This window comes from Salminus brasiliensis, chromosome 16 (assembly GCF_030463535.1).
Source record: "Salminus brasiliensis chromosome 16, fSalBra1.hap2, whole genome shotgun sequence".
NCBI classification, from domain to species: Eukaryota; Metazoa; Chordata; class Actinopteri; order Characiformes; family Bryconidae; genus Salminus; species Salminus brasiliensis.
In genome coordinates this window covers 25,638,054-25,660,640 of record NC_132893.1, presented here as the reverse complement: position 1 = coordinate 25,660,640, position 22,587 = coordinate 25,638,054, and the positions used below count along the sequence as shown (strand labels likewise).

Sequence of the window (22,587 nt, the reverse complement as noted above, 5' to 3'; positions counted from 1 at the left end):
TGCCCAGCTGCCTTCGATGTTCTCCTTTAGTGTTATAAGTGGTTACGCCCACACCACTGATTCTGTCATGCAGCATCCAACCAATCAATACTGTCTATGAGAACAATGCTGTAAACTGGCATTTCCATTTCAGGATATTTCTACTCACTGACATCACAAGAGGCCCAGAACTTAGTTATACAGCTCAGCATAAAAATAGTTGTTCAGCTCTATTTCTAGACCGCTTCAGCTATATTTATATTGGTTCCTTTTCTGCCAGGTGCTGGCCAGCATTTTATCCAGCACATCATAAAGCAACCAAAACTTCAACCAGCACTTGTATTGCTGACTAATACACCTCCCAGCTCCAGGCATCCTAAAAGCAGCCACACACCACCTGGCACATCCTAAAGCAGCCGGCACACCAATGGGCACATCCTAAAGCAGCCGGCACACCAATGGGCACATCCTAAAGCAGCCGGCACACCAACTGTCACATCTGACAGCAGCCAGCACACCACCCAGCACATCTTACATCAGCCGGCACACCAACTGGTACAACCTAAAGCAGCCAACACATCCTAAAGCAGCAGGCACACTAATGGGCACATCCAAGGGACACAACTTAAAGCAGCTGACACACCGACCAGCACATCCTAGCACACCACCTGGCACATCCTACAGCAGCTGGTACACAAACCGGCACATAATAAAATAGCCAATGGGCACATCCAAGGGACACATCCTAAAGCAGCCACCACACCAACTGGCACATCCTAAAGCAGCCAGCACACCCACCAGCACATCCTAAAGCAGCAGGCACACCAACAGGCACATCCTAAAGCAGCAGGCACACCAACAGGCACATCCTAAAGCAGCCAACACATCCTAAAGCAGCAGGCACACCAACAGGCACATCCTAAAGCAGCCAACACATCCTACATCAGCTGGCACACCAACAGGCACAACTTAAAGCAGCAGGCACACCAACCAGCCCATCCCAGCACACCACCTGGCACATCCTACATCAGCTGGAACACCAACTGGCACATACTAAAGCAGCCAGTACACCGACCAGCACATCCTAAAGCATCCAGCACACCAACGGGTTACTTTTTTAAGTCAATCTGCTAAATGCCTTAAATGTAAATGTAAAACCTAATAAACTGGCACACCACCTGGCACATCCTACAGCAGCTGGTACACAAACCGGCACATAATAAAATAGCCAATGGGCACATCCAAGGGACACATCCTAAAGCAGCCACCACACCAACTGGCACATCCTAAAGCAGCCAGCACACCCACCAGCACATCCTAAAGCAGCAGGCACACCAACAGGCACATCCTAAAGCAGCAGGCACACCAACAGGCACATCCTAAAGCAGCCAACACATCCTAAAGCAGCAGGCACACCAACAGGCACATCCTAAAGCAGCCAACACATCCTACATCAGCTGGCACACCAACAGGCACAACTTAAAGCAGCAGGCACACCAACCAGCCCATCCCAGCACACCACCTGGCACATCCTACATCAGCTGGAACACCAACTGGCACATACTAAAGCAGCCAGTACACCGACCAGCACATCCTAAAGCATCCAGCACACCAACGGGTTACTTTTTTAAGTCAATCTGCTAAATGCCTTAAATGTAAATGTAAAACCTAATAAACTGGCACACCACCCGGCACATCCCAAACCAACCAACACATCTTAAGGCAGCCAGGACACAAAAAGGCATATTTTACTGCATTTGACCAACCAGCACGTCCTAAAGCAGTCGACATACCAACATGAACTGGCACCAACCAACACATCTTACAGAATCTGGCACACCACACAGCACATCCTAAAGCAACTGGCACACTAACTGGCACATCTTACAGCAAATCTATCCCCATATTTTCTCACTCTTTAATGGGAATCATATAGTTAATTAACCTAATTAGGTATGGTTGTCAATGAAAATAGTAAAAGAAAGTAAAATGAAAAAAGTAATTTATGTTGGTCCATTCACCACGAAATTGTCGGAACTAACACAATTAAAAAACACCAGTCAGATTCAAATAATATCAAAAAGTAAAAACTGCAAAAACAAGGTTTTGATTAGAGGAATTTAGATGAGCTGAATAAAAAAAGCTATAACCAAATTTCCTCGCGCTAATCATCACCCATTTTTAGTGCACTTTGTGCACACGTTGTGAGCCCCCGAGACGAGTGGATAGTTCTCATGTGTACAAAAAAAGGGCCCCGCATTACCATGAACTGTCCATTATCATCCATTTTTGCACTTTTTGTCTTAATAATGTGCCGACTGCTTTAGCTTCACAACTGTCTGTTTGTCTGTCAACAACTGCTAAAAGCTGAAATGACAATAAAAGCCTCTTGACTTGACTTGACTCTGCGTTCTCTGTTGGTTTATTTTTTTAGCAACAAACGCAGTGCTCCTAGGAGATACCCAGGACTCACACCAAGACTAGACAATCAGTCCTGAACTGTTTAAACAGTCAATCTAACAGGGCACACCTGGTTGTAGTAGTGTAGCACATGTAGATGTAAATTTTAGAAACTACAAACCTACAAACTGATTTGGTCAATAAAGTCTACTTCTGATTCTTTGTATGCTGTGCTTGGCAATCACATGGCTTATCATGACATTGGAGTAGTAAGTAAGTGGCATCTTTGACACTGCCAGTGTAGCAATCCAAAGCCTTCCCATAGTTCACGGCCCAGTGTGAGACTGCATGTTTCAGCACCATGTAACATTCCACAGATGCAGCTTACTAGAGGTTCAAGGACTGTGTCAGTATTTGTAAACGTGAGAGTGACATATTCTAAAACTCAAGCACATTTTTGGAGATGGATACTTTAGTTTGAATAACAAGATTAAACAAGATTCAACAAGTAAAAATGACACATGTTAATGGCTGAACTGCAACACATAAAACTGCAATGTTAGATGGTTTAGGCCATAGCAATTTTCTGCTTTCCCAAACATAGTCGATTAGCCAGTTGGGGTCCAAAGCTGCCGTTTTTAGTTTTGTAGTGAATCCACAAAGCTACTCTAACTAAGAAGAAATGGCTTATATCCACCAACTAGTATCACCCACTTTCTTGTCTGATATTGGCCAAACTTGCATTGGGATATCAGGAAAAAAAGATCCATTATACTAATCTAACACTTAAATGCATGGTTCAAGCGTACATACCAGTATCCTAGGCTTCATAACTCAACTGCATCACTGCAACTTACAACTTACTGCAACTTATAACAAGCAGCAATACTTACCCTATCTAACCATGCTTTATAGTCCTCATAACAACACCTTCAACTGCAGGCATGAAGTAAAATGAATAAAAGAAAATCTACAAATATGTAAATTCTGTTCATACCTACATTTCAAATTCAGACATAAGTAAGTAGCCTGGAATCTCCTTAAAATAACATGGCATGTGTGAGTGTGTCTTATAAAATCTTTGGAATTTTTAGATGAATAAAGTTCTGTCGAACTAAAAAAGCAAAAAAAATGGTTGAGGGGTCTAAGGGTAAAGAGAGGAAAGAAGATGTATTGGATTGCAGATGCTAAAGGTTGCATTATTGATATCAGACTTGAAAAAAGTGGTATTGTGCCACCCCTAGTTATAATAATTGAGAATAATCATAATAATATTATACAATATTGTATTAATAATCATATGATATAATACTACTAGTAAAATAATAATAATAATAATAATAATAATATTAATGCTCTCAATAATTATAATAAGAAATAAATAAATAATAAACTGCACATTTTAACATTCAGGAAACATCCCAGTTCCAGCAATTAAAAGGGAACAAGTCAAGTCAAGTGGCTTTTATTGTCATTTCAGCTCTGTACAAGTACACAGTAAAATTAAATTATGTTTTTTCCAGGTGCCACATGGAACAAAACGAGAGCAAAAAACAATACAGTACAGACAAAAACAATACAGTACAGACAAAAACAATACAGTACAGGACAGACTGCAGAAAGTGCAAAGTGCAAGACAGTACAATAAATACAATAAATATGACTCAATCCTGAGTAGAGGTAATGAGTGTAAGGAGCATAGATATTTAACAGGTAGGTATTGGTAATGAGGTGCATAGAATGTGCATAAGCTATTCATTTAACACCATTAAAGCAGAAAACATAATACATAAATAAAAATATTTAGGTGTTGTTTTTTGGCTCTCTCAAGCCATAAATTACATCACAAAAACACTAATACACATGTCATGACCCGTCTGCATGTGCTGAGAACATTTTGCTCCAGGCGAGAAGAATGAAGAAGGTTTTTTGGTTTCAAAGGTGGCAGTTAGGAGGCTCACACTGGCGTGTGCTCTCTGCAATACAAGCATGCAATACTCCATATTACCACCTCTCCTCCTCTGACCTCAGTTTTTTGTCGTAATTCAAATCTCCATTGACGTATCTGTGCTTAAAGGCTATCGGCTTATCTAACTCTAGAGATGGTTCTTAAGAAAACAACAGATTCACGCAACTTCCTGAAACCAAATGTAAATACAGGATACCGTAGTACCTAGTGATTACTCAGGATTGACTGGTATGTTGGCTTGGAGATAGATGTCCTACAAATTCTGCTCAAGTTGAAGCAGGACATGCTATCACACCTATGTACATTAACTGTCCGAAATTGACAGTTGCAGTCCTCAAGTGCTGGTGCCCAGCTCAGTTTGGTGATTTCTCTGCTCAAATACATCTGCTTTTCCACGTCAGTTCATTTCCGGGTGTAGAAGGTGTGCTGGAGCAGGGACATCAGCAATCTGTGCTGGACTTCTGCCCTCTAAGTCCACCATATACTAGCCTTTTTTGTAACAGTGGTAAAGAGGGATGTCAACCAAATTGTTTTTGTTCTCAAAATGTCAGCATATTTCAATATTTAAGGTGTAAACAAAGTCATTCAAAGTTGTTAAACCTGAAATGTGCCATTTTAGAGAAACCTAGGGCACATCAGTGGTGAGAGGAACCAGATTTCTATAGCATTTATAATATCTCAAAGCTACTTCAGAAAATGCTGCTAAACAAATATGGTTTAAATACATTGCCTGTTGTCTAAGACATGGCTTTGTGGTAGTTTAAAGATATAAATATACAACTTTAAACCAAACGATATATTTAAAATGACATGAATTACCCAAATAAAGCTTTTTTTTACCATGATCAAAATTACTTGCATTAGTATTTAGAAGACATGCAAATGAAGTGAATAGAATTGCTGTATTTGCATTGTACACAATGTAATCATCAGTTTCTATCACTACCACTGTAAAGAAATCTGTCTCTACAATGTGCTATTAAGCATCAAATGACTCAGGTTGACTGTTTACATCAACGCTGAAATTTCATAATTCTGGTGGAATTCCTCTTTAAGCATCTTTAGACTATTCACACATTTACATACACTATTCATGCATTTCCAGTGAATGTGAATGGGACAGTCATACTGCTCATCATTATGTCAAAGAAACAAGTTCATTTGCAAACAGAAGCAGACGACACTGACTAGCAGGCTTTTTCTGATAACAGACATTGTATTTGGATTAAAAATAGAAAGTTCAACACAGGAATGTCTGATATGCTCTACTCTACGATAACCTGAGGCCAAACATCCGAAAGTTGTAGTACATTTCTCAAAGCAGAACTCTAAATGCCATATTTGCATATTGTACTTTAATGGGCTATACACGCATCACAAAGTCGCCCATAGGATGCACAACATTGTATTATTGCATTTTTTCCTTAATTTCTTAACTTTTTCATAAGCTTAATAGTCAACATATGTCTATATAGCCAACAAATGTGACAGTTTGACTTGGACAATGTTTAAGAATGTTAATCACATTTCAGCAACATGCAATGGCACAGTCTAGTCTAGGCATTCTAGGACAGGCCATGCTTTCAGTCCAAAAAGGCTTTTTCAGTGAAGTCAGCATGAACTGTTCCAGTCTAAAGGCTTCATCCGAGTGTGGAAAACCAGTCCTGTCAGTTTTGCTACGGTTGGTGTTGCAAGCCAGCAAGACGACAGTGTTTAAGCTGTACATGCTATTTATTCAAGTGTGCGGTAGGTTGTTTATTGCATTGCACTTGTGGAATAATACAATTGCAGTTGAGGTTGGTCTGTGGTGGTAGAGAACTGCTATTTAGAAATGGTTATGGGCCAGAGGATGAAATTACAAATTGGAACATGTGTTTTTTTTTTTTTTCAGCAGACTGAAACACCTACAAAACTGTCTGATGTATTAATCACTAATATGCCAGTGAGGCAGGCAGGCAGGCATAAGCATGAACGCAGGGCTCTGTGTCCTGCTCTCCAGGCCTGCTGTTGTTGTGGTCCTGCGCTCTTGGCTCGATTCCACTTATTTTGAATTCTGTCTCAGAGGCTTCGGTTGAAAGCGTCTCGCCTCATCGCCGCTGGCTATTGGTCGGCTGGAGTCACGTGGCCTTTGCGCGGCGAGGAGCGGCCATATTAGTCAAGCCCATTTCTTTCATTCGGCTGGGAGACAAAGTGAGAGCTTTGTGGTCTCTGGGTCTCTTTTTCCTTCTTTTGTGGGATTTTCTGCTTCCTTCCGTCGTTATCTTTGCTGTGGGATGACTTGAAAATTAATTGCTTACTTCCGCGTTATTTTTTTAAGCAGAAACCCTTCGCCAGAGGCCCTTATTTTGTAGTTGCTAGGCTATATTTAACCGTTTTTCCTAGCTGATTGTATTTATGTGGTGATATTAGTTACACGCTGCAGGACCTTTCACGCGGCGTCTTGGACTTCTTGGCCAGTCCACACACTACAACGGACCGCTGAGGACCTTGTTTTACTTGTATTACAGCTAGCTAGCTTTTTTGAGTGGATTTAGCTAGGGTTGTTCTACTACAATGGCGACTGCACCCTCCACGCCGGCCGGTCAGAGACTGAGCAGCACGCCGCTCAGCCCCACGCGGATAACGCGGCTGCAGGAGAAGCAAGAGCTCAGCCATCTCAACGACCGCCTGGCCGTTTACATCGACAAGGTGCGGAGTCTGGAGTCCGAGAATAGCGTCCTCCACCTGCAGATATCCGAGAGGGAAGAGGTGAGGAGCCGCGAACTCACCGGCTTGAAGTCTCTGTACGAGACGGAGCTGGCGGACGCGCGGAGGTCTCTGGACGACACGGCCAAGGAGCGCGCCAGGCTGCAGATTGAGCTGGGGAAGATCAGGACCGAGCATGAACAGCTACTGCAGAGGTGAGCCCAGTTACTGTTGTAAACCCTCATACGAGCTTATAGCTTTATTCCTTTTCTTTTATTTATACACTCTATAATATTGTACGTAACTTGCTTCAAACTTTTTTTTTCTTCTTTTTACTATTTACTATTTTTGTAGTCACCTATGAGCCTAAATGTGAGTTCTGCTGCCGATTAAGTATCTGTTATTGCCTAAAATTAATGAAGGGGCTAATGGGGGGCGTCCCTTAAGCCATGGTCCCGTCAGAGACGGCTGCTTGGGTTCCTATAGGGTTGGTTTGAGGGAAATAAGGCGGACAGACGGCAGCTTACATACTTGCATGTTTGGAAATGTCATTCCCAGCGCTGAATATCCCAGAATAGCCGTGAAAATAACGAAAATAGCCGCTGCTGTATGCAATCACTGACTGGCCACTTATGGACTCGCATTCCTGAGGGAGTTCACACGGAGCGAAACCTCAATATTGAGAAACGATGGGAAGTTGCACATGGAAATGCTCTCAGGGGGGAAAAAACGTGGAGAACCGCTTTGGTAACGGGTGCTTTTTAGGTTAAAGTAAAAAAAACAACAAAAAAAAACTTCAGTGGATCCATATTTCACTGTGTCCGATCAAGTATGGTCAGCAGTAGGAGGCTGTATGAAAGCCTGTGGTTGTCGAGGCTACTATTCAGTCTGGAGTCTGCAAGTAAACTCTACCTCCGGGTTTAACCCTCCCTGTGAGCCTGGACTTCAACTCCTGTCCCAGAAACGCTGCCATGTGTAGGGAATCACTTGGCAAACAGTCCTACGTTCGTGGTTGAAGTTCTGCCTTTTCCCAGTGCCACACCTTTTGTGGCTCTGGGGGAGGGGCAGCTACCTTCACCCGTGGTCATTTGAATGGAAACCAAGCTTTAGCACGAAGGACCGCAGGCCGTGCTTGAACGTGTGGCTTTTAGTGGTGACCACACACTTTTTATGTGCGTTTATGACCTTAAAGCTGTTAGCTGTGGCATTTTGTTTGTGGCACATCTAATCAGGAGCTTTTGATAATCCTTTGATATGGTAAAGAAATAATGCGTAATGTAGCTTAGTCCTTGGGTCTGCCAGCACGTTATCTTGCCCTGCACAAACTGCACTGCTATATGCCAGACAGCTGTTTAAGGTGGAATGCATTGGACCCCATTTCCCCACTCTGTCTGTGTGAGTGGTGTTGCTCGGGGTTTGGTCGCACTTGTTTCCTTTCCACAACTTCCTGTCCAGGTACAATTGCTACAGCCAGAATCTGTGGAAAACTTTCTTTCTACTACTTTCTTGTATGCTTTCCTTAAATGCAATTACAGTTCTCCGTATTATTAGTTTACTGTAACAGGCTTTACATTGTAAGATAAAGCCTGTGTTATAAAAACATTGTGCACAACAGTGTGGACATGGCTTTAGAAGTGCACACTCACTTTAAACTGCACGAGTTGTGTAGTGAACTGGTTCTCGCACACATACTTTACTTTACTGCCTTCAGCAAATTAGAGGGGAGTAAGTGGCTTCATTTTAACAGGATGTTTTGAGTGTCTGGTTATGTCAAATGGCTGAGTGTCTAATGTAATTACATTGCCTTGCTCCTTCATATTGTAGCTGCTGTTTAAGAAAAATGAAATGCATGTAACTGTTCGAGACTCAGGATGTTGCTGAGTATGCCCACACTTCCTCCCTCTCTTTTGGGAAAAGGATTTAAGGATTATCCCACCACCATCTTTAATGATTAGTGACCCTTGATAATGCTGTACTTTAGGAGTTATAAGTTCATGTTTTAGTGTTGCACCCCGTATCATTACTGTATAGGCTACAGTCTTGCATTTGAGTACAATTTCTATGTGTGGGCAGGTAATTAATGTGGTTTACATGCTGTATTTATTAGCACATTTGTTTCCTGGCTGATGGGATGACCTGCTTTGTCTTTGAACAATGCATGCTAAAATGTTAATAAATGTAATTAGAAAGCAAGGCAGATTGATCTGTTAACACTGCACATGAGGCCTATTTGTGGATCTTCTGTTTTGTTGTCCTTATCTGGTGACCTTTTTTTGGTGGCATTCGTCTTGTACCATGAGCACAAGACTAACCCTGGTTAAACAGTTGATTTTTATAATGGCTTTGGTTCTACAAAATCCTACAAGTTCAGCATAATTAATCTTGCTTTCCTTTTCTGAATGTAAGAAAATGCTTTTAAAAAAATTTAAAAATAAAAACCGCTGTCTTTTTAGAAATGGATATAGATTTGCGTTTGTTTTGCTAATGAACCTTAGACAATGTGCATGGTCACATCCATCTGTCTTTTTTTTGCATCACCTAACTAGAGCTATTTGACAAAGCCAATCAAGCCCAGCCCTGTAGTGAATGGCTTTTGGGTCATGGGGAAAGAATTTGGGGGGTGGAGCTTTAAGTGTAGTGAGTGAGGCTGTATGCAGGCTACTCCACCCATTATCACACTCCATTCATGAGGCAGTTCCTCTGGGGATTCGGTATTATAGACATCTGTAAATGAACCTGAATGAGATGTAGATGACTTGTGCTATGCGTTTCTGCCTGACAGTCTCCTGACCTACCCTGTTAAAGCCTTAATTGGAGACCCATGCTTTTTAATCACTTGGTTGCCATCTGTAGTCCTGTAGTGGAAGACTATAATGTTGTAGGTTTCTACACATTTCTACACCTTGGGTTAAGGTTAAGGTATATTTTTTTCCAAGTAGTGATGGTAATAGGAATACCACAGTTAAGACGGACTGTTGTGCTCCCCATTATTTGTAGCTTCATTCCATATGTCTTTAATAATAATAAAAAAAAACAGCGAGGTATAGCCTTGGGTGAAAGGATTGCGTGTAGCTGTTATGCACACATGCATCCTCAAGCTATTATGGTTGGATTTGGTACAGGAAATTTCTAGTGAACTTCCAAAGCGATTCATTTGAAAGAATTCTGAATGTGAAAGCTGTGAGTGAAAGACCGCAATGGTTTTATTTTCATTTTAAGTTTAATTTAAATGTTTCCTTTTAAGTGTACTGTCCTGTACAGTAATGGCTGTTTAACATGAGCCAGTGTGGTGGTTTGTCACTTGATTGACTGAAGCAGAAAGCACGATTGTACCACCTGTTCCAAAGAAAGTTGAATAGACTCCATTTATTGGTAGCACCTGCCTCTTTTGCTGTGCTGCAATCTCTTCATAGAGGTGTTTGGGTTGATGTGTTGGTGGTCTGTAAAACTACATAGCTCTGTACAAAAAGCTAAGTTACTAGGAGTTGCACAAAGTATTTATAGCATGTTTCAGTATTACAGTTTGGCCAATTAGCAATTCAGTACTTGCATTTTCTGAATTTACTGTAACTTCAGTTCTTTAAGCAAGCCAGAGTCAGGGTGACTTTGAAGTTTGTGTCCATTTAACAAATACATAAGAACCTGTTGAGCTGTGAAAATGTGATTGTGTTCATTCCAGTAAACATTTCTTCCAGGTTTTTGTGAAAAGTTGTTTGGTATAGTTTTCCTTTTTTCCCCCCTCTTCTGATTAGTCTGAGTTTTGAAGCCCTTTTAGCCTTGTAGTGTAGCTCCTTCTTAAACTTTAGTTTTGAGTGACAGGGCAGCTGTAAGATGGTGCTATAGGTCTTCTCACTTGGGCAGCTGTTCATTTTTGCCTCTGAAAAGTGTCTTTGTCCAGGTCCATTACAGTGAAGACATGTATGCTATCAAAAACTTGTCACGTGGTAGCAAGTGTGCTGCTATGTAAAGGACATTTGTGCAGTGATTTAAAAAAAAATGTCTTTGCTGCGTTCACATTACAAGCCTCAATCAATTCAGATTTTTAGCTTGACTTGATTTTGGCAATCTTGGCTTCATTCATAAGCGCAAGTGACCTGTATCTGTCCAATGTGGCTGAATCTGTCCCTGCAGTGGCACTCATGCACATTGATCAATTTGAAAATCAGCGCAAGTAGTCAGTAGCCAGAATAAGCGAAACTGTTTGAGGTGTGTGTGTGGGGGGGGTTGGGTCAGATTTTCATCAGTGTTTTTATAATGGTTTTGAAATACTTCAGTTTGAGTATTTTGGTCTCGCTTCCGATAGTCACACCCATCGGCTTGTGCTAAGCTTGCCATGACATTGCTAATGGCTTCTGGTTTCCAGGGTGGAAAATGAAAAAATTTGGTTTTGCTAGTCAATCTTTGCACATAGTTTACAATGGATTGTCTGTACAACTGCGTGCATTGAGCCCGTACTGTGACGGTAAAAATGCAAGTAAAAAATGCATTGTGTGTTTTCAGTGCAGATTCTGTAAGTGTGTGGGGGCTGATTCAGCGTTTGTTTTTAAATGTAATTGTAGGTAATGGTAGTGATGTGACAGGAATGCTCCTGTGCCTTGCTGATAGTTATCCTCTTTCCTTTACAGTTGAGTGTAAAATGGTTCACATTCCTCCAGCATTCCATTAATTCTGTTCTCCACTTAGACTGCGCTCTTACTCGTCTGTACTTAATACCTCAGCACCCCACCTCTCTCGCTCTCGCTCAGTCACACATGTGATTGGGGGGGGGGGGGGTGGTCCTACAGAGAACCAAATAACTTGTCTAATCCAAGGGGTTTTCTCAAATCTCTTTTTATGGAACCCGATTCTTGCACCGCCTGTATAACTCAGGATCTGTGTTACTTAGATGTGATGCACATATAGCAAACAGCAAGTGTGGTGACCTTGACCTCTCATAATGTCTCAGCAAATAAAGTTCGTCTTCAATATAAGGAGAATTGAGAAAGGAGGAGCTGCTAGATCCTCTTTAGTCTCATTAGTCTTTAGACTTCGAATTTCAGAATAGAAGCCCTGAGCCCAGACAGCACTGCTGATGTCCAGAGCAATAACTTTAGTGACAAACAGAAATTGGGTTAATGTGTTCATTTGTTGTTTTACAAAGTTAGTAATGTTTCATTCAATTCTGATACATTAAGTCTCTTCCACGGTCAGATTTATTAATTCAACAATGGTATAAGCCATTGTTCATGTATTGTCTGTATCGGCGCAGAAACGGATGACTCTGTGCATCCCTTAGTTACTAGCAGTCGTATGGTGGACTTTGGGCTGTCTGACGCAAGCATGTTTCATAAGCTGTGGTGATTTTAGTAGTATGTATCTAGTAAGTATTTGAGGCTTTTGCACTGTCCACAATGTGGAAGTTCCTTGTGGTTGGAACTGCTTGTTTGACCTACCCAGTCATGGTGTGAAGTTTTAGAACTGTGTGTGTGTGTATACTTCCTTCCCCCCTTGACCTGTTTTTGTTGCTTTGACCTTAGATGTAGGGCAGGGCTGCTCAATCCTGGTCCTGGAGATCTACCACCCTGAAGAGTTCAGATCCAACACAGCTTACTCTAATGTTTAGTTGCTCCTGAAGGCCTTAATTATCTGGATCAGGTGTGTTCGATTCGGGCTGGAGATAAACTCTGCAGAGTGGTAGATCCCCGGGATTGATCTGTGATATGCAGAATATGGACCAAATCATATAGAATGAATCACAACCATAACTGCTGTTTTGGAGAAGTTGCATGTAAATTGCTTTACATATTTGCATACTTTATTTATATTAAACAAAAGGCTTAATATGCTGATTATACATATGTGTAAGTCCAGCCCCTTTACATCAGTAAAGGCTCATCGGATGGCTTGTTCTTTATATTTGAGTTCTGTTTCATTGAAGCAGATAAACCTTTTCAGTGCTAATAGCACCTCTATAAACTCTTTAGCCTACTACATGTGTCATAAATTGATTTATCATATCATGAACTATTCTTGCTGCTATTAAATGTTATTTAAACAAAACTAAAAGTTAAACTACTTTCATTGAGTTGTGCCCCTCTGTAATTGATGGAGGATTGTTTTTTTTGTTTTTTTTTTCATGTATTTAAAGGAATGCAGGACAAGGACGACTCCATGTGCATTGACGTTATGCAGGAGTTAGAGGTAGCTTTACTTGACTCTTAAAGTTCACTGCTGAATGCAGTTGCATGGAAGTTTATAGAATGGGTCAAGGCAGGAGCATATGTAGGAACAAAGCCTCTCCGTGAACTGCGTTGCTTTACATTAAGCCTACTGTGTGTTAATGGACTATATGCACATTTCTGCATGGAATTTCACTTAAGACAGCGAATGTTTTTGCAGTTATCTATATTTGTATTTGCCGAGCCCTCAGGATTTGCCCTCCCCTATATTCTTCACATGTTTATATTGGACACAGCTGCACTCAGTGTTGTAGAGAAAGATCAGGGTGTTCTAGTGGGCCGTTCAGAGGTGGGTACAGTTGGTTTTGATAGTCCCACTCACCCCTCAAGTTGTAGAGGAACTGTCATATGTAATGTGTGAACAATTAAAGGAAATGCAGAGAAAACGGAGTTGTTTCTGTTTAATTTGAGTAGACTTTTCTCGGTTTTTATTAATCTTTTCCAAAGACCTCTGTCCCTTTTTTTTTTTTTTTTTTTTTTTTTTTTTTTTTTTTCTCTCTTTGTTTCAAGGAAAGGCATTAAAACCTATTAATGGCATTTTCTCTGGTGGCCACTGTGCTTGACAGACCTGTATTGTCAGTTGTGCAATCAAAATTCTGTCGGCCGATGGTGTGCAAGTTAGTAAAACTCCACCCTTTTCTGCTCTGTAATGAGGGACTGAGCTGATAACATTGTTGAGAATGGCATCCTGGTCTGATGTAATCTTTCTTTTCAGTGGGTCACAACCCCAGCAGTTCAGTCCATTGATTAAATGGCATACCCCCTAGCCATGAACACCACTCTACTCATCTGCCCCACGGAATGACCCTTTAATACCATCAGCACTTTGCATTAACGCTTCATTTTTCTGTCACCTTTGGCCCGGTCCTCTTCTACACATTTGCCCTTAAAACCGAAACATGCAGCATGCTTCTGCTTTTCTTTTGTCCAACCTCCTGTGTACAGAAACCTTCTTGTATCTTCATGTCTTTGGAGACTGATGATGGGCTCTGTATTTGTGGTTGCAGCTATGCAAAGAAAGATGCAGACCTGGCTGGTTGTCAGGCCCGGCTGAAGGATGTTGAAGCTCTGCTGCACTCTAAAGAGGCTAGCCTCGCCACTGCACTGTCGGAGAGGAAAACCCTTGAGGGCACACTGGCTGACCTGCAGGAACAGATCCAGGAGGTATGGACACGTTCATGGTGTTTGTTTTTTGTTCCCTCTTTGTGCTTTTAATGAGGTATGATGCAAGCTTCAAAGAGGTAACTCTTCTTGTGGTCTTTAGCTTGAGGCAAGTTTGGGATCAGCCAAGAAGCAGCTGGGAGATGAGACTCTGCTGAGAGTGGACCTGGAGAACCGATGCCAAAGCTTGGTGGAGGAGCTTGAATTTCGCAAGAACATGTTTGAGGAGGTAAGCAGCCTTGTTTCTTTAATGAGGGGTCAGTTGTTACTATTTGACCTAAGTAGTATTTCATAGAACACCTTTACTAGTCACCAGCATGTCGCCTTTTAGTCCACAGTTCACAGGTAAGATCTGATTACGATGCTAGATTAAATTTAGCTAAGGCTTCTGCCAAATCAAACATTTAACGGTTATTGTTATTAGTCACTAGTTTAGTCTGATTAAATGAATCTGTAGTGCATTGTTGATAACCACATTTAGCATTTCCTATTAGTTCACAGCCCCCTGAAATGTACTGAGCTACAGAGTATTGACTAAATGTTCCTTTCACACACTGTAACTGCCCCTGAGGACAGGGTCCTGCACTGTTGAATGCTGTCTGATTAGTTTGATGGTTTGAGTGACTGTGCACTTACTGACCTGAAAAAAACTCTGCTGTTGTGTTGGCAGAGGAAAATGCTCGTAGTACTGTTGGAGCCATAGTTTTATGTATTATGTCTTCTATTAACCATAGTCTTATGTAATGCCTATAGAGCAGAATATTAAGCCGTAGTAAAAATTTGATTGTGCAAAATATGGAATATTTGGCTTTTGATTTGGGAGAGTTGTATTTCCGTGTTCTATTCAAACCGGTTTCTTGTTTCCTTTTTAATGTAAAATTCATGTGTAGTCCTTGTATAAAATGGTACATAGGTTTCAAGTTTAGACAGGAAACTGTCGCTAAGCTACCCAGACTAAACATTGGTTGGCAGCAGCGTAAGCTGCTGTATATTTGTGAATTCTAGTTTGCACTTCACCATAAACTAGTGAGTCATGCAAGGTGGAAGCGCAGGTTTTTCAAATGAAAATGAAAACACTGAAGGAAATACATACATACATACACACACGCGCACACAGCAGCATTAGCCTCTTTGAACTAAAATTCACCGCCTTAGTTACATAGAACACTTGGTAGCTGTGTGAGCCCATGTTTAGACACGATTGTTGCCTTTGACTGTTTGCTCATTTTCATGAACCCAGTCTGCTATCGCTTCATTGTTTCTCACCTTTCTGTAACCTCCCTTTTATTGACTCTGTGTTCACACCCCTGTTTGTGTGCACATAGATCACAGCTCTTGTATTGTTAACCGAAAAAAGTATATTGTGCTCTGCGTTGACCACTCGTCACTCTGCTCGCACAACTCTCAGGAGATCAAGGACACCAGACGCAGACATGAAACCAGGCTGGTGGAGGTGGACTCAGGCCGTCAGATTGAGTATGAATTTAAACTGGCCCAGGCCCTGGCTGACATGAGACAGCAGCACGATGACCAAGTCAGACTCTACAAGGAAGAGATGGAGCAGACGTATGTGGCTAAGGTGAAGCTCACTCCTTACTTATGAACTATGTAGTTCAGTAGTTCCCTGCATTTTTGTTTTCTTTACTCTTACACTCCAGATCACATCATGAGGGAGTTAATGAGTTGAATCAGGTTTACTAGATGAGCAAAAATGTGCCTAGTGTGGATTTACCAATATCCGAAGTTATTTAATTTTTTTGCACTTTTTTTACTTTGACACTTAGTTATTCAGTTAATATTATTTATATAGCAGCATAGTCACTAGGATGGATTGATATTCATTGGATATTGTATATGAATATCATCGCAGTTTGTATTTGCTTTACTTAGGTTAGATTGTTTCCTGGTGATTTCTAATCGTGTTTACACCTCCTCTCTTGTTCTCACCATCTGCAGTGCTAGTGTTGCACTTCCTTCCAGTCTGTGAACAAACACTGCTCTTCAGTTCCTCTCTCTGGTAGTGCTTCTTAAACTTAAGCTCATTTCCCAAGTCTGTCATATAGTGTTCTGTGTGTTTCAGCTGGAGAACGTGCGCCTGTCGTCAGAGATGAACAGCAGTTCTGCTAGCATGGCTCGTGAGGAGCTGAAGGAGTCTTCTCTGAGGGTCGAGAGCCTGGCTGCTCAGCTGGCCAGCCTGCAAAAGGAGGTACACCAGTCACACCCTTGCTCAATTCTTCTGATTTTTGTATTTTGCTTTTGCTCAACACCATGTTGGTGTCAGGAATTGAGTCAATTGGACACCCAGTACTAAAGTCAGTCAGATACACAATAGGTGTTTTGATTTGGTGTTTGTCTGTGCTCCATTGGGATGCTTTTAATGATTGGAAATTGCTGGAGACTAGAGGAAGGTCCATATTGTTGGAAATACTGCTTTTTAACTTATTAATGAAGAAGGTGCGTAACAGTAGCTGACGCTTCAGTAAATTGGAACTTCCTGTTTTTTGTGCATGTCTTGACCGGTTGTGTAAGTAATTGCATTAGTTTGGCAGCTGACAGTCAGTACTGGCATATTAAGAGTTGCAGGTCAGTTGCCTTTTTTTATAATTACCAGTTAGCTCTGTCTTGTTTCAAGTTCAGTTATAAGACTATGCTATGTTCAATAAATTCAAATGTTCCTGCATTGATCTGGGTATTTAGTTGCTGTATCCAGGCAAAGTGCAAATTGCTTGGTAAAAAATTTAGTAGTACTCATTAAGAAAGGGTGACCTGTTCACTGCACTCTTGTTTGGCATTAATCTGGGCGTGACAGGATGTATTGATTTGCCACATCCAGTTTTTGGCAACTGAATGCTGAAAACTGTAGCCCTTTATAATCGCTTTATTATTAAGACTTGACCCATACAGGCCAACTACATGAGCTAAAGTGTCAAAATCATGACTGCAGTATGATTTAGTAGCGTAGGGTTTACTGTTTTTGACAGGAAGGAGAGACAGTTTGAACAGAAGCAGCAGTAGAGGAGAAGGGGAGTGTCAGGAACAGGTACATAAGATCATAAATAGAGTGGACCGAAATAAACCTGTGTATGAGTAAGGTAGACGATCAAGCAGTGAAATCAGGGGGAAACCAGAAACACTGTCCACGGTCAGTGGTCATGAGATCTTTGTGCTCCGACTCCGGGAGTTTTTTACATTTTTGTTCTTTACTCACACTTCCTCTGATCCTCTTGATCTTTCTTTTTACACCTCTTTGTTTAGGCTCGAGGCTGGCAGGACCGTATTAATGAGCTGGAGGCTGCTCTGGCTCAGGAGAAGGACCTGAGCCGCAGGATGTTGTCGGATAAAGAGCGTGAGATCTCTGAGATCAGAGCCAAGATGCAGCTGCAGCTGGAAGAGTATGAGCAGTTGCTGGATGTCAAACTGGCCCTGGACATGGAGATCAATGCCTACAGGAAACTGCTTGAAGGAGAAGAGGAGAGGTCAGACTTGTGCACAGCTTTTTCTACAGAACATGTTTGGTGTGAAAAGTGTGGGGGGTGGCTAGAGAAGACTCAACCTTGGTTAAATGAACAGGGACAACAAGGTGCTCCTCTATTGGTTATTCAAAACGCCCACATCATGTTGCTTGAGCCAAGACTAAACATTTGTGATTAAATGCAACATGTTTATTACATGGCAAGGCAAGAAAAGGGTTGCTATCATGACCACCTTGCACCACACAAGTAAGATGACAGGCGTGCTCTTCAGTGACCTTGCAAGTTTCTCTGAGACTGTGAAATTTGTCTTTTGGTGGAAAGCCTGCAAATGATTACTTTATCTTGGTGATTTTTTTAGCCTACACTTTAAAAAAGGAAAAATGGCCTTTAACAAAGAATTGAAACTGGATTGAACTTGATGCAGATTCCTTTTAAATTTTCCTCCAGTGACCTACATTTTGAAAAACCTTTCTAATGCACACTTGGCGTCTTACTCTGTTCTCTCTATATTTATATTGTACTCTCTTTTGTTTAGACTGAAGCTGTCTCCCAGCCCTTCGTCCCGTGTTACAGTGTCCCGAGCTTCGTCTAGCCGCAGTGTTCGAACCACCCGCGGGAAAAGAAAGCGTGTGGACGTTGAGGAGTCTGAAGCCAGCAGCAGCGTCAGCATCGCCCACTCTGCCTCTGCCACCGGCAACGTCTGCATCGATGAGCTTGACGTGGATGGCAAATTCATCCGGCTCCACAACACCTCTGATCAGGTCAGAACCACTGGGGAGGGCATGTTTCTAAAATTTAGTGTGATGTGTTTTTGCTTTAAACCTGTTCACAAAAGCATTGTGTTGTATACTGAAGCTTTGTGATGCTCTTTGGCCTTTTGCAGGACCAGGCAATGGTAGGGTTTGAAATGACCAGAACTATAGGAGATGCTTCTGCTACCTACAAGTTTACTCCCAAATATGTCCTGAAGGCTGGTCAGAAAGTCACTGTAAGTCCATCCTATGTCTTTCATTCATGTACTGAGACCGTTCTAGATAATTCCTCTACGTTTACATTTGAGACAGACCTTTTCAAAGGGGGTGTAGCACACACTTGCACTGTGATTTCATTCATCTGTATATTAATTCTCTTCTAATGCTTTTGCAGCTTATTTTTTTTTAACTTTTTTCAAAAATATTTGATCTGTGATTCATTACATTTTGCTATCTGGAAACAAGTGGCTAAATGCCATCTCTAGTAGATAACAGATAGCTTTAACATGCTTATTAAATGTGTCACTCTGGCAGATCTGGGCATCTAATGCTGGAGTGAGCTCCAGCCCTCCAACTGACCTCATCTGGAAAAGTCAGGGCTCCTGGGGCACTGGGGAGAATGTAAAAGTGGTTCTGACTAATGCAGAGGGAGAGGTAAGACCCCACACTTCAGCAGCGTCTCATGGAGTCTCTAGACTCTTCATCTGGTCTTCATCTTCATTTTCGGCTTGAGTGGAGCTTTAAAGACGGTCACCATGACTGTGCAATGTTATTCCTTCAGTGTCCAGCAGGGGTCAGGATTGAAGTGTTGTTGTTCTTGTCTCTGCCTGGGAGCCAGTTGAGTAACTAAAGAATGCATTCTCTTTCACAGGAAGTGGCTGTAAGAAGTACAGTGTTCAAGACTGCCACAGTAGAAGAGGAAGAAGAGGATGATGAGGGTGTGGAGGTTGTTGAGGAACATCTCTTCCATCAGCAGGTTAGATGTAGTGATTTTATGGGACCTTATATTTTACGGGTCTAGTTTCATATTTGAAAGAATTTACCCTCTTATTGCAATCTAATCTTACTCCAGATGTGTCAACATTAATTATTAATTAATTATAACCCCCCCCTTTTTTTTATATTAAAGGGAGATCCACGTGCTGCCAAGAGAGGCTGCTCAATCATGTGAGCGCAGCAACACTACCCTTCCACTACAACCAGTCTCAGCTGCCAATACTATAACCACCTCAGAACTATTTTTGTATCACTAGTGTATTATAAACTGAGTGATTTCTTTTTTTTATTATTATTTTTTATTTTTTTCTCTAATAGTTTTAAATGATTGTAAACCATTTTGGTACATTTTTATTTTATATGTGAATGCAGTGTGTTGCATCACAACTTGCTTTGTATAAACCAAAATTGTGATCAGTGGGGGACTCCTTAGTTAGACTAAGAGCTCTGTGACAGTTTAGGCAGCTTTTTGCAAAAATCACCCAGTCCTCCAGGTGCTGTGATCTTACCTTTTTTATGTACATCTCCATTTTTTTAAAGATAGCATTTTAAAGACCTCTTTATAGAAGTTATAATTTTATACTAGCTTTCTAGTTTTTAGCTGGAGAGGTTGTTTCATATAATGGAATGTAGACTAGCTTGAGACATGGAAGTCAAAATGTCTTTGCCTATTCAGAGAACACTTGAAGAGCAGGCTGCTGTGTGCATTCACATAGTTGACAGTGTTTAATCTTGAAGTCTGCAGTTCACCACATGGTGTCAGTCTAGAATCTCTGGAAGCAGTCAGACGGTCAAAACTGAGACCGAAGCAGTCAGGCAGTCAAAACTGAGGAACCTCTCAAGCTGTTGTGATTGTAAGCTATTCGCAATAGTAATGGCAATTATCAGTCAAGAGTAACACTTAAACCAGCTATTATTTTTATTATTTCTTTGGTTAAATTATGATTCAGTATATAGAACTCTTACAGTTCAAACCACTGAACATGCCAGTATACACTGAGTTGTCCCTGCAAATATGGTCAATTGACAGTTTTGAGCCATTATACTATAGAAGCTAGCGTCATGCTCTTCTTGAGCTACTGTATTTTACCAGCAGATATGTAAGCACTCTAAATTGGTTACACAGTATCTACTTTTTCCTTATACACTTGCATTTATCTGTTCAGCTGAGTTCAGCAATATCATGTATGATCTATTACCTCTTATAAGAAACTGCCTTGAGGTTGAATTGCTTAAGTGTTATGCCCTTTTGTCTGTTTTATCTAACTGACAGTCTTACACCTACATTTGATTTAATTTTAACCATTATTAGAATTGTGGGTTGTCATGTCACTTGCATGCTTATTTTGCTGTAACCTTTACTGTTTAAAAGGTTAATAAATTTTGTTATTTTTTATCCAGCCTAACTTGTGCTGCTTGCTGTACGTAGTTTACTTCTTTAAGTATATTTATTAAATGTATCATATAACCAGTTGGTCAGTCATGCATGATACACCTAACAATGAAATTACTTTAAATATTTATAATATAAAATGTAAGAAGAAACCTCACTTTCATGAGACAATTATAAACAAAATATCGCTGCTGGTCAATGGAAAAACATGTATCTCCCATTTTTCTATTTTTAGTTTTTTCTATGGTTTCAACACCTGTAGCTGCTCTGCACATGGTGTATAATTTGGCATGAATAGACTTTCTAAATGGCTCATTTTACATTGACTTCAATTCAAAGCTTAGAACTTTTTTGTGTTCAGTCACCATTTTGGAGATGCATGTTTTATCAAAGGAAATCCTAACGGGGCCCTTTTCATATTTTTAGAATATTTTTTAGCTTCATAAAGAAAGTTCCTCACCTGTGCAGGTCGTGGAAACTGATTATTCATTATGCCACACTTAGGCATTAAAATGTTCCTGCCAGGGTGGATGTATGTGCATTTTATTAGAAACTAGAATCTTCACTGAATGCCTGCTTTTACTTGTGCAAGGTCTAGCACATCTGCATCACCTTATTGTAACAGAAGCTGGTCTCACAAGGTTTACAGAAAATACTGTAACTACCCAGAGGAAAGAAATGGTCAAGTTAAGATCTCCTTCAGTCCCATTTGTTTCCCCATAGACACGTTAAGTCCTGTTTGAGGTTGGTGAGAGACTTCAGCAAATTTCTCCTGTTTCTGAAATTTAGCTCTTGAGAAACTACCCTTGGCAGTTCATAGGTGGCCTAATCTCTTTGGTCAGACTGATCTCACCTCTGTCTCAGCTGAATAAAATTCATAGAGTGTAAGCTCTCTTCTCTAAAATATTTCAGCAGTGTTACTGCTCTGCTGGGTGGGAATGGTCCCCTAATTACATCACCTCTGGTTAGCAGTGGTAAACTGGCCTGTGAGTACAGGTAGGTAAGTAGTTGTTTCTATCAAACTGGCAGCTCTGTATATGCACAACTCTGCTCCAGTGGGATTTGCCATTTTCTATTAAAACAGGCCTGTAGCCTGAAGATAGCTGAAAGCCTAAGTAGTTTCAGGTAGTACAGATCAGTGTACAGTGGGATTCAACAGCTGTCTGACAGGAGTCGGGGTAGTCGGTCATGCAGAATTCAGCTTTTTCACATCTGGATAATTCCTCTCTAAAGAGGCCACCCAGATGCTTGTTCAGTCTCTTGTCACTTCAAGACTTGATTACTGCAGCTCTCTTCTGGCTGACCTCCCTTTGCCCCCATCAGGCCTCTGCGATTATTCCAGAATGCAGCGGCATGGGTTGTCTTCAATGTTTCAGCCCTGTAGCTCTTCTGCTGCGTTCTCCTCACTAGCTTCCTGTAGCTGCTGCCTGCATCAGATTCAAAACCCTGACGCTGGCCTACAAAGCCAAGAATGGGCCAGCCCCTCAGTATTTGATGGCAAAGGTCAAGAGCCCTTTAAGCTTCAAGTACGGCTTGACTTGGCGGAAGTGTCTCTCAGTCT

General features: G+C 41.2%; 1 protein-coding gene across 1 annotated transcript; it reads left to right on the top strand.

Annotated features, from left to right (window-relative positions):
* Window positions 1-6,511: 6,511 nt before the first annotated feature.
* On the top strand, window positions 6,512-21,029 carry lmnb1 (lamin B1). The gene is made up of 11 exons (XM_072659024.1): window positions 6,512-7,248; window positions 14,259-14,415; window positions 14,516-14,641; window positions 15,821-15,991; window positions 16,493-16,618; window positions 17,668-17,888; window positions 18,421-18,646; window positions 18,769-18,873; window positions 19,172-19,291; window positions 19,509-19,613; window positions 19,767-21,029. The coding sequence occupies exons 1-11, from the start codon at window positions 6,902-6,904 to the stop codon at window positions 19,806-19,808; spliced, it is 1,746 nt and encodes a 581-aa protein (XP_072515125.1). The 5' UTR covers window positions 6,512-6,901; the 3' UTR covers window positions 19,809-21,029.
* Window positions 21,030-22,587: the final 1,558 nt, after the last annotated feature.